General features: G+C 40.3%; 1 protein-coding gene across 1 annotated transcript; it reads right to left on the reverse strand.

Moving 5' to 3' along the window:
* Positions 1-445: 445 nt before the first annotated feature.
* On the reverse strand, positions 446-12,936 carry LOC105181092 (secretin receptor-like). Its single transcript, XM_025301584.1, is given in 5 exon segments — positions 446-918; positions 1,006-1,047; positions 6,687-6,808; positions 7,525-7,697; positions 12,567-12,936. Coding segments are annotated over 5 exon segments (795 nt in total). The 5' UTR covers positions 12,830-12,936; the 3' UTR covers positions 446-723.
* Positions 12,937-13,297: the final 361 nt, after the last annotated feature.

Genomic DNA, 13,297 nt, shown 5'->3' on the forward strand with positions numbered 1-13,297 from the left:
ATAAAACACTTTTTTCATTAAAAAATCGTTTTTTCATTGTTAAGCCAAAGACTTTTCAGCCCATGTAGTACTTATCGGACCACCCTCGTATATATATATATAATATATCTGTATATATATATATATATATATTATTTTTCGCTGTAGGTTATAATAATTTTTTCAAATTAACTAGTATAACCAGTAAGAATAAAGTACAGTAAGAATAAATAATAATCGTCCTAAAAAAAGATTAAATAATCTGTGTATAAGAGGAAATTTATATTAAAATTAATAAAATTTGCATTATACATGTATAACATATAATCCCTCTAATTTTGAGAATAATGTATTTATAATATTTTCCTTTTGATCTTAGAGGAATCCTCTTGAGGCCATATATGAGAACAAAACCCTCTAAAATTTAGATAATTCCTTTTGTTCTGAAATTACTTTTTTTTGGGTGTTGCAAGCAAAATAACAAATACTAGCAGAGAGCTGTCGATCATCGGCTTCATCGCGTGGAAGCGTTTGGGTGAGAGATTGTTGGTTCAGTCGTTCGCATAAAGAGAAAATGAAGAACAACAGGTTAGCAAGAGTACACAGACGACGAGATAGAATAGGCAGGAGCAGGGAGACTTGTCAATTAATCCCGTGATTTTAGAGATAACGAATTCAATTTGTAGAGAATGCATCCTCGCCGCATTCCTCTTGATCCATCCGCTCTCGACCGGGTTTTATTCCTCAACGGGAGTTTTTCCTTGCGTGAGAAAGTAAGTGAGAAAGCTGGGTGGCGTTTAAAATCGATCCTCGGCCGCAAAAACCCATCCCGAACTTTTCGTCAATATCACATACCGAGACAGTCGTGGTCGTGCAGGAGTTAATTCATTTCCGCAACAGCACGTTGTTCTCCCACTTCCTCTTGAACTGCGCCATTACCTGGGAACACCACGAGGAAAAATATCATTACATATTGTTACTACGAGAAAGGCAAAAGTGGCCGCTCAACCGCGCTGTGGAACTTACCTCCCCGTTGCAAAAGCCGATAAGTACCGCCACACAGAGGCCCTGGAAAAAGGAGAAATGGCGTTTTATTTCGATATTCGAGGTCGGAGAAAATGCAGAACGGCAGAAATGTCCGTCGACTTTACTGCAACGCGCTTCACGCAGATTACGGAGAAGCGAGCTACACTTCCGGTCAACTTTCAAATTTAATCCATGTCACCGGATTGCACGCTTTCGTTGTACACCATTGTGCGAGATTGAGAGATTACGATTCGCCAGATTGCGAAATCGACGCGGTATCGTAAAATGAAAAAGTGAAAAAATGAAATAAATGAAAAAAATGAAAAATATCAATTCAAATATCATGAAAAATATCATATCAAGATCAATTCGTAATATTGATATATATATTATTCATAGACTTCTGTGCTCGTACCAGCGTATCTTTGCTTTGTGGCAGATTATTGCAGTCATGGCCGAATAAGCTTGACAAACAACTCGCAAAGATAACCGATGGATTTTCGAAGAGTTCCTTGCTACATGCTGCATTGCCAAGAGATATTGATCCTTTGAAGCATGAATTTTTCTATGCAATAATAAAAGAAACTGATTATGTATATAGGGGGTTTTCTGCGTCGCTGATTACGAATCTGGAGTCAAAATTTAAAAATGCAAAATGGCGGATCTAATATGGCGACTTCAAATGGTTAACTTTGATATGATATTATGGATTTTAATTTCCGAAATCTGATAACAAATTCGTGGTCAGCGACCCAAAAAACCTTCATGTACTTATTTCTGTCGAAATTGAAGGATTTTGAACATTTTTGTCCACCATATTGAATCCGTCATTTTGAATTGAAATTCTGACCCCGGATTCGTAATCGGCGATCTCAAAAACGTAAAATGAACAAGTTTCGTTACGACTGTTTTTATAGATTACCGTTAAATAAATTTTTACTGAAAAATATATAATTTTATGCAATTTGTTTATTTACAGGATGCTTAAATTAAAAAAAAATTGACATTTTACATTTTCAGCACGTATATCAATATCTAACATATCTTAGAAGTAAAAAAAATTCGGACGAGAATATCCAAAAGATAGCTAAAATAACTAAAAATGAAGAAAGATAAGGTGGGATTGTAGGACCCCACCATGCTTTAAAGGGTTAACGATGGAGTTTTCCCGGTAAAATAAAAAGGAAGTTTAAATTGAGGCAAGTGAAATGCCGAGGAAAATGCTTCGTGTATAACAGTGTCGTTCAATGAAATCGCGATTCTATTGATCCGATACAATTTTACGCAAACGAGGCGGTTCGTCCGTAACGGTGTAACGGTGTAATTACGTTGGTGGCGTCGTGCGATTCCATGCCATGGGAGCAATTCCACGTCAATTTTGGTTGCTCCAGGCACGTATAGGCACGCTTAATTCGACAGAAGACTTATTAACAATGTTCATTTACTCCGATGACATTTTATTCTGCACAAAGCGTCGGGTATATGAAGCGCTTTATCGATAACTAATTACACTTAATACGGTGCAATGCTGTTATTTAAAATCCGAATGTATCATTGAACCCAGAATTTTCGCGTAATAAAAAGAGTTCAAATGTCAAAGTATAATTGGAAGAATATTTTCTCTTTTTCATGCAGCACATTGTAATATAAAGTGCGCGTACACAGACGACTCCTTTATTATATGCAACGTCGCGGAGCTATCACTATCTTTCAATTAAGATTGCTTTAATTAATTCTTTTATTAATTAATCAATTCGCTTGATTAAGATTAATCTTTTTTTATTATTTAATCTACTTAATCAAGTAATCTCAGATCGAGAGTCTTGTTTAGCGAAGTGTGTTTTACCAGCGAGATTGTTATTTTTCCATTTTTTCCATCTTATTTTTAGCGCTCAGTAATTTGCAAATTAAGTTGTGAAGCGAAACATTCTTGGAGTCTCGAAACAATTCCAAACAAAATTAAAATTGAGATTTATCGACATCTGCCAAGAGTCATTCTTATTTTTTTCACCATTTATGTCAAAAATGTCTGATATTCCAATACTTATGTCGGAAAGAAATCGACCGATAAAGAATATTCGCGAAATGTGCGTCTCCGATTTCGACGAAATTTGACAAATATCAGGTGTAGTAAAGAAATCCATTATTTTTCCAATAGATGGCTTTAGTTATCTGTATCTCGCGTTGTATAAGTCCGATCGGGTTCCACTAGATGACGTTAGAAAGATGAGATTTCGTACTAAAAAACTTTTCTGACAGTTTTGTGATTAGTTGACTCAGTTTTGTTTGAGCGCACGTCAAAAATGGGCACTAGCAAAGAGAAAATACGCTATATTTTACAGTTTTTCTTCGATAAAGGCGAAAACGCAAGCCAGGCAGCTGAAAATGTGAATAGTGTTTATGGTCCTGATACTGTAACAGCCAATCACGCGCAATTTTGGTTTCGTCGATTCCGTTCCGGTAATTTCGATGTCAAAGATGCACCACGCACTGGAAGGCCAATTGTCGAAAATATCGATAAAATCATGGACATTGTCGAGTCCGACCGTCATGTAAGCACTGTTTCGATTGCCCAAAAGCTAAAGATTGCACAAAAACCGTTTGGAACCATTTGAATAAGGCTGGATACAAAAAGAAGCTCGATGTATGGGTGCCACACGAGTTAACGCAAAAAAACCTCATGGACCGAATTTCCATTTGCGAATCGCTGCTGAATCGCAACAAAATCGACCCATTTCTGAAGCGGTTGGTCACTGGTGATGAAAAGTGGATCACTTACGACAACGTCAAGCGAAAACGGTCGTGGTCGAATCGCGGTGAGCCGGCGGAAACGTTGGCCAAGCCAGGATTGACGGCCAGGAAGGTTTTGCTGTGTGTTTGGTGGGATTGGCAGGGAATTATCTACTATGAGCTGCTCCCCTACGGCAAAACTCTTAACTCGGAACTGTACTGTCAACAATTGGACCGTCTGAAGGAAGCAATCGCCCAGAAGCGGCCAGCTTTGGCCAATAGGAGAGGAATTGTGTTCCATCAGGACAACGCCAGGCCACACACATCGATAGTGACTCGCCAGAAGCTCCGGGAGCTTGGTTGGGAGGTTCTTATGCATCTACCTTATAGTCCGGACCTGGCACCAAGTGATTACCATCTGTTCCTGTCCATGGCGAACAATTTTGTTGGTGAAAAATTCGTTTCAAGAGAGGCTTGTGAAAATCGACTGTCTCAATTTTGCTAATAGGGACGAGGGCTTCTATGAGAAAGGCATAATGAAATTACCTTCAAAATGGCAACAAGTTATCGAACAAAACGGGGCATATTTGACCTGAATCGGATCATTCTAACTATGGTAATTAAAGCCTTCAATTTCATACAAAAATAATGAATTTCTTTTTACTACACCTAATATTTGTAGAGTAGCCAAAATTCAGAGAGACTCATATCTTTTTTATCGGCAATAGCTCAGGTTTAAGGGGTGAAACTGCCCCTCAGAGTTTCATCCCCTTTATGTTATGTCTTAATAGTTATTGCAGATAGGAAAAAGATTTTTAAACAAAAATTGTACGATTTTTTATGCCAAGTTTCAATGAAATCGAAGACGCACATTTCGCGGATGTTCTTTGTGAGTATTTTTTGCTGAACATGGATGTGATAATTGCAAAACTCCTAGCTTGCAGCTTGTATTTCTTCCATCACGCATATACAGGGTGCGTACGGTATTTGAGGACAAATGACATTAAAACTAATTTATTCATATTTTTTGCAAAATTTATTATAGTTCCATGAAATTTTTACACGACGTTAATTGACTCCTAAACTATACAATTACTCAATAAAATCCCCATTAGCGGCAATAACGTACTTAATCCAGGGTCGGAAACGATTGCATGCCCGAATCAAATGCTCTCTATTCATTTTGATCATTGTTGTTGTTATAGCGTAATTCAGTGATGAAATATTATTGTGAGGATGTTTATTGGTCTCCCGCTCAATTACGCCCCATACGTAATAATCCAGGGGATTAAAGTCTGGGGAGCTAGGTGGCCATAAGTTTGGGGTAATGTGGTCATAGAAATTTTCGGTCATCCAATCTTGTATCATCATGGCTTTGTGTGAAGGAGCAAAGTCTTGCCGGAATATGTATGGTCTGTCCCAACGTACACTATCAATCCAGGGTTTCACAACTGTTTCTAAAACCTCGATATAGGCGGCAGAATTCACCCGAAGCCCCTGACGAAAGAAGTGGGGTGGCATAACATGTCTTTCGTTGCTCACAACTCCCAAAATCATGACAGTTGCTGGAAACTTCGTGTGCATAACACGGGGAACCTCAGTAGGATAAGCATAACCACCTGTCATTTCTCCGATTGATTTTTTGGTCTTGGTCGAAATTCTTTTCGTCAGAAAAAAACCACAACATGTTAGGGACTTCAGGGTGCTTAAGCTTGTTCAAAAGACGTTTTCCTCGGATAAGTCTGTTCCCGAGTTTGTGCCGACATGAGCTGTCCTCTGCGCATAACGTAGGACGTATAGCGGAGGTCTTCGTGGACAACTCGACGGATTAGACAGTCAGAGACATTCAGGTCCCTCGCAATGGCCCTCATGGACTTTGAAGGACTTTCGTCAACGATCTCTTGCACTTGTTGGACAAATTGTATATTTCTAGTAGTGTCCGAACGTTCCTCATGTTTTTTGCGTTTTGCAACAGTTTCTACATCGCCAGCTGATGCTTCCAATTCACGAACCTTATGTACGAATGATCGGGCGCAATTGAGAAAATTGGAGATTTCTAAATTGGTGTGTTTCGCGCATATAGCGACGATAACTGCATGTCTCTTCATTTCTTGCGTTATTCCATAGTCCTCCATTGATGATCTGACAAGAAAAAAAACAAACAAAATTGTTCTCCAGAAATTACATTCACATATATGAGTGTTCTCAAATACCGTACGCACCCTGTACAAAAAATACATCTTTAACGCAATTGAACTGATTTTTACCGTTAAAAGTACGATTGATTTCACAAAAAGTAAACATACATATGCATTTTTTCTAACTGCAATATTTTCCGGCTATTCGAGTTTCCAGTCCCGGGCTTGGCAGTTTTCAAAAGAAAACAAAAAAATCCTGTTCCTTGTTGTGGAAAGCTATCAGCGCGCGCAAAATCGCATCGTATCCGAAATATTTTTATGTATTTTAATATCCCAAACTTCACTCGCCAATTTATTTGTTTACTTATAACATACTTTTTCTTTCCCTTTTTTTTATTTTAAACATTGTATCTTTAAATGTCGTATATTATTTCAAGAATTTATGGAAGAATGACAGACGAATTAACTCCACGATGACGAATGCCTCGAAATATTCGAATATTGATCGTACGTAGCAGAAGAGTACATTCGTGTACGCAAAGTTTCTCAACACGTCCGTCACTTCTCAATAAAACGCGTGCCTTTTAACAACAAGAAGAGAAGATTTAAGTTTATCGTGCGATCATATTTATTCGTCGTCCAACATTTGTATATCAAGCGTATAATAAAATATTATTATTATTATTATTATTATTATACTCACTATTACTATGATTATATATATAATATATTCAGTCTTGATCAGTCGAATTAATTTTACTTGTATAGTAGAAATTCTCTCGAAGGTCGTCGATAAAGATTAAAGGCGTTCACCTGGAAGAAAGCTATGATCGCAGAAAGGACTTCGTAAAACTGCTCCCAAGGATGCTTTTCGGGCGGCCGAAATGGAATCACTAAATAGTAAAGACCCAAGAGAGGTACTAACAATAACGTTGTCCTGATGACAAAATATTAGACGTTATTTTCGTAAAATATCGACAACGGTGATAAATATTACTGCGAGTTTCGTATTCGAAAAAAGAAACACAGTCATTTTTTCCCAACGACTAAAATCATTCCGCGACTATCCCAAAGAGCACCAGTCATTTGTTCATTCACTGAGACAAAATTGTACTAAAATTAAACAAATATTTGTTTGAATACGACTGTGAATAGATTTATTCAAATTAAGCGACCAATTTCTAAAATGAAATACAGAGGTTCTGAATGTAAACTTTTTTCTTGAATTTTAGAAAATAATTGCTTAATTTAAATAAATGTATTCACAGTCATAAATGTATTCGAACAAATATTTGTTTAATTTTAATACAATTTTTCTCAGTGTTCAAAGTATTAACTTGGTTTTAAACGAGAGAGACTGGTGCTTTAAGCGAAAGTTCTACGGCAGATTTATCGGCGACTAACGACGCCGCTTCAAGATGTCGTCGAGCGAATTCTAACGGGTGGACGATCGAAGCAATCTCATGAGAAATAATTCCTCGCGAGGAGGATACATTTCAGTCGATGACTGCCGCGCGGAAAAGAGACCCGTTCGTTACTCCGCGCTCTTATTGTTATTTTCTTTTCTTCTCTTTTCCCGCGCCGTCTCTCGATATGAAACGTGACGCGCAACGGTTAACATACAAGTTATAAAGAATTCAGCTCGTATGTCATCTGAAAGCCTGCAGCATGAATCGCGATGGGCGTGTTCCGACGGCGGGTCTGGCGCGCAGCTTCATGAGGAGCACTCGCACGATGTTAAATAGGAAGAGCAGGTTCAACATGGTGGATACGTACACGGGATAAACAAGCACATTCATATAGCTGCCCTCGTTGATCCAGCACCTAATCGTGACAGTAATCGTTGCATCACGCCGTCAACCAGTGTTGCCAGATCAAAATTATGTGTTTTCATCAATCTTTATGCAAAAATTCTTCAAATTTCCTCACTTTTAGTAACAATTTCACCAAATTGACAAAAATTTTCACTAACTATGCTAAATCTCAATTTTCTTATTTGTTTTTAATAATAACGCATGCGCAAACCTAGAATTATGAGTATAGATAGATTACTCGGATTTGTCGATTTTTAATGAGAAACGAAGATAGAATGGTCGCGTTCAGCGGAGGAAGCAGCTTAGTGAGCGCTCAGTGATTATTGGTGTATTCTTTTATAGCTTTGATAGACTCAAAGTTATTTAATATCAATTCAATTCAATTATTTTTCTTCTTTTAGTCTTAAGATATATTATAACTTCGAAATATCTTCGTTCCTTCCTTTTGTAATGATGAGGGGTGATTATACCACAGTATACACAGTAGCGACTCTCTCTGTCGGCACCTTTGATGTTAGCGTCTCCAAAAATGAATTACACCTTTGTTATCTAACCAATAGCAAACACAGTCTACTTGAGACTACGAGTACAAACGCTTTGAACGCTAAAAGGAAGGCTATTATACAGTGTTCAAAGCATTTGCAACATTTAATGAATCGTACTCTATATGATTTAATCAAAATGTAAATAAATATATATATATATATAGAGAGAGAGAGAGAGAGGGAAAGATAGAAAGAGAGAGCAGAAATTGAAATTAACAATTGTGACAGAAAGATGGTCACTTTTTAGCTATACTGCTGAACTAAGTATAATAAGTTAGAGTGAGACATATAATATATCTTTTCTGCGAGAAAGTGAGATAGAAAAGATGTCTATAACGCTATTAGTTAGGTAACACAGCTGCGCATGCGCAGTTCATTTTTGGAGACGCGAAATTTGGAGAGTGTCATTACTGTGATAACTGTGGTTATACTGTCCGTGTTTATATGTGAATATTGAAACGTAGCCAATGAATGCATTCTACGTAGCAGTGTTACAACCGCTCACTGAGCTCTCAGTCAGCTTTTACATCCGATTGGCATATTCCTTTAGATCCAAAAATATACGCCAATCAAATGCAAGAGCTCACTTAGTACTCAGTGAGCGATTATAATACTGAATGCACCCAATCAATTCCACCCAATCAAAGGACTCGTGGAAATTATATATTAATCAGCCAATCAGAAAATGTTGGCCACTCTCTTTTTAGGCTGAATCTATTAGGTGCGCAACTAAGTTCCCGCTGTTTTTCAAGAAATGGCTCCAGTAGTAAGTGCTGGTCGATTGTGACATAACCAAAACGTCATGAACCAAGCTTAGACATATGGTAAACAAACCGCTTTGACACATTAGTGATTTTGTTTTTGCGTCATATACTTTTGGTTGTGCGAAAATGTCTTATTTTGTGCCAAATAATCGTCATTTGCAGGAAGTGTTGCTTTTCTTCTTTCATTCGAAGAAAACGGCGGCTGAAGCGCATCGAGAACTCCAAAAAGTTTACGGAGATGCTGCTCTAAGTGAAACAACGTGCCGTGATTGGTTCCGTCGCTTCAAAGATGGTGATTTCGATGTTGACGACCGTTCGCGTGAAGGAAGGCCAAAAACCTTCGAAGACGCTGAATTGGAGGCATTGCTCGATGAGGATCCGTGCCAAACGCAAAAAGAGCTTGCTTCAGCATTAGGAGTTACCCGCCAAGCCATTTCCAAGCGATTGCATGCGTTGGGAATGATTCAAAAACAAGGAACTTGGGTTCCTTATGATTTGAAGCCAAGAGACGTTGAGCGTCGTTTTTTCGCCTGTGAACAACTGCTCCAGCGCAAAAAAGGAAGGGTTTTCTTCATCGCATCGTTACGGGTGATGAAAAATGGATTCATTACAGCAACCCAAAGAGAATAAAATCATGGGGACTGCCCGATCATGCTTCTACGTCGTCGGCTCGGCCGAATATTCACGCTGCGAAGGTTTTGCTGTGTACTTGGTGGGACCAGGGCGGTGTTATTTATTATGAGCTGTTGAAACCGAACGAAACCATCACTGGGGAACGGTATCGAACTCAATTGATGCGATTGAGCCGAGCACTGCGCGAAAAGCGGCCACAATACGAGCAGAGGCACGAAAAAGTGATTCTACAGCATGACAACGCTCGGCCTCACGTTGCCAAACCCGTTAAAACCTACTTAGAAACGCTCAAATGGGAAGTCCTACCCCACCCGCCATATTCCCCAGATATTGCGTCGTCCGATTATTACTTGTTCCGTTCGATGGCACATGGTCTGGCTAATCAGCAGTTCCGCTCATATGAAGACATCTCAAAATGGCTTGATTCGTGGATAGCCTCAAAAGACGAACACTTCTATTGTGACGGTATTCGAGCTCTGCCAGAAAGATGGGAAAAAGTTGTCGCTAGCGATGGGCAATATTTTGAATGATTCATTTGTAACCATTTTTTCACAATAAAGTTGCATTTTCATCAAAAAAACAGCGAGAACTTAGTTGCGTACCTAATACAATAGATATAGTAAACCTTAAGTTGTAAAAAAATTGACCAATCACAGCCAATTATTTTCTTCACATTCGATTGTGGAAATTTTTCTCAGTACCGGCTGTCAAAATTTACCAGATTTATGCTTTTCCCAAAAAATTTTCACTAATCTCCAAAATGTGAAAAAAATCACCAAAGGAGAAAGGTCCCTAAGGCCTGTTTTCGGCACCCTTTAAAATTGGACCAAAATGGCTGGAATCACTTCCTTATACCCTTGGAAGTAATATTTAGTTAATTCCAACTTAAACGGAAGTATTTAGAGTGTATACTTCAAGTATACATGGTGCATCAGCGCACCCGTATCAAGCATTTCTTTGGAAAACTAAGCGTTTCTGAAAAAAATGTTTCAGATAAAAGTTGTATGGTTTCAAGGGGGACATAAGATGGTGTCATTAGTTTGATTGGTTTGAATGACTTGGATAGTCATTTGAAGGTCACGTGAATGTCGATTTCAATATTTTATATAGAATCCCCTATTTTTACATATCTTGTAGCTTATCTCGAGAGCTTTCCAAAACACTATCGTAGATCACGTAGAAACACTTATTACAAATACTTTTGAAAGAAATGACTGACGTATTTTCTGCCGCAAGGCTAAATACGAAGTTTTGAAAAGAACTGTTTTAAGAACTGCATGCACCTTTTTGAGCAACTACGATCCCTTAAGCTTTTAATTCAATAGACCAAGTCCTGTTTATGTCCATGGCCTTATATCGGACCCGATCTCACATCTTAATGTCGGAAGATACACAAAATGCGTGTATGCGCGTACCCAGGGATTGATTACGATAAAAATAAAACTACTTCTTGTCAGAGCTGCTTCTCGAGATTTTCTTATTACGCAAAAAGATATATTGTTATTTTTGAGTTTTTCTTCTTTATTTTTTCTCCTTCTTTAGTTTTTAATCTTTGTTCCGTATGGCACGTGATGCCGTACGGAAAGTCGGTGTCGGAATCGACACTGCAGGGCGGGCGGCCTGGTTCCCGGGGCGTTCTCGCTAGCGGCGGGGGACTCCCGGTAGGTTCAACCGCGGCCGCTACACGGCACGGCTCGCGATTCCGCTGCCCACAGGCAAGATTCGACCGCCCGGATATATAACCGGGCGCGCCGTGCCTTGTGCTTTGCCTTGCCTTGTCTTCTGCCTGGCCAGTTTTTGGTAGCGAATTATGCTACGCGTTCGTGCATCGTGTACTGGTGATTACTGACGTGCTTTTTTCTAGGCTTTCCTAGGGCGTGTTCGGTCTTCCGTCTTAGATTCGAACCACCGCTCTATATACTCTGCTGAGTTGAAGGTGGCGCCAATACACCCTGCTGGGTTGAGGCTAATGTTTCGAATCTCGTCTTGTGATCTCGGGCTCACGGCGTTGCCGTGATCTTAGGAGCGACTCGACCGTCTCCTCGGAGCTTCGAGCTCCCTCGTTCCCAAGCGTCCGTAGGGGGGCCTTGGCGATTCAGAAGCGGCTCGGTTGTCCTAGAGCTTTCGCGCTCCTTCTTCCAAGTATCCGTTGGGAACTTGGCTTTCTCACAGGAGCGACTCGGTCGTCCTGCGAGCCGGAGCTCTCCGAGCTCCATTCCCACGCATCCTCGGGACCGTGGCTGGCTATTGGCCGTTACATCCGGAAGGGCAGACCGTCCGAAACGACGGAGGTCGTTTCGTTACACGTGCTTGACGTGCTCCGGGCGCCGCGCACCGTTGACATCACACACGTGTGTCATGCGAGACTTTGCGTTCGCGACGTTGTTCGCTTGTATATAGTTGCGTCGTTCTCCTGCGTTGTTTCACTTGCGTTTTACTGCGTTACTTCCGCGATACTCTATTGCGTCTACTGCGTTCGTTGCGTTTTACATCGGCGTCTCTACATCATTGCGTGCGTGTCCTCTCTCTCTCTCTCGATCGCTTCGCCGCCGTCCCTGAGCGCGGTGCGTCGGCGCGCGGTGTTGCGTGTTCAGCAGGGTCCGTGGTCGCCTTACGGGGCCCCAGCCTTCACTCAGGACGACCGGTCGGTCGTCGAGAGGACTCGAGTGGCCCGGCCGCTGGCGGACGTCGCTCTGCGATCCCTTATTATCAGCCAGCTCTCCGGAGCTATCATATGTTCGGTCTTGTTCCGAACAATCTTGCATAATTATTCAGATTTGTTCTACAGTGTCAATTTCCCGCTTAATGTTCCTTTTTCTTCTCTCGGTTTTCGCCACCGCACTCTCATCGTCGCGCGATGATTTACGATTTCTTCGTTAAATGTTCTCGCGGGCTAATCCTCTCAACGCGATCGTCTACTGGCAAATTATTACTTACTGCTCAATGTCCGCAGGATCGTTGCTGGAGGCGCGTAGTGCCATGTACAAGGTGACGATTACAGCCGGCACCGACAATCCGAGTCCAATCAGCCAATTCACTAATTTGTGCTCGTTGGTGAATGCGTTTACCAGTAAGGTGTGCAAATAGAGATCCTCGCAGAACATCCAGGCGTAGTTTGTTAATAGGAAGTAATGAAAGAGCACATACAATACACGGCAATATATCTGCAAAGGATCTGCAAAGGATACGTGGAAGTTCATGAATGGAAGTCCTTTCAAAACTGCTCAACTATTTGCGCACGCGACAGTAGCTCAATCAGAGCAATTGTGACATCGAGCTGCAAAATCTGATAGAAACGGCGCCGTGCTTCTTGATGATGCGATTGACCGTTATTACCAAATTTGCGTAAATTATTTTCGTTATATGTTACAGCAACACATATACGTCTGAGATATGTACGATAACGATAAATCAAATTGTTCGCAGAAGGGGACGGAGAGGTCGCAACCGTTTTCTTCACGAGCATTTCTCTTCCTTGGAATATTTCGCGCGGAGATTGTTGCGTGACTCGAAAAATTGGCGAAAAGCAATACGAGGATAACGTACGAGAATAACAAAAAATAACGTAAATTGGCAACTATACAGTGACCAACTATAGTCACGCGAAACGTGACCTTTGTACGAGTCTCATATTCTAAACAAAAAAAGCCTTTTACAGAAAAAGAACG

Source organism: Harpegnathos saltator, unplaced genomic scaffold, assembly GCF_003227715.2.
Source record: "Harpegnathos saltator strain DR-91 unplaced genomic scaffold, Hsal_v8.6 scaffold432, whole genome shotgun sequence".
In the NCBI taxonomy this organism is placed as follows: domain Eukaryota; kingdom Metazoa; phylum Arthropoda; class Insecta; order Hymenoptera; family Formicidae; genus Harpegnathos; species Harpegnathos saltator.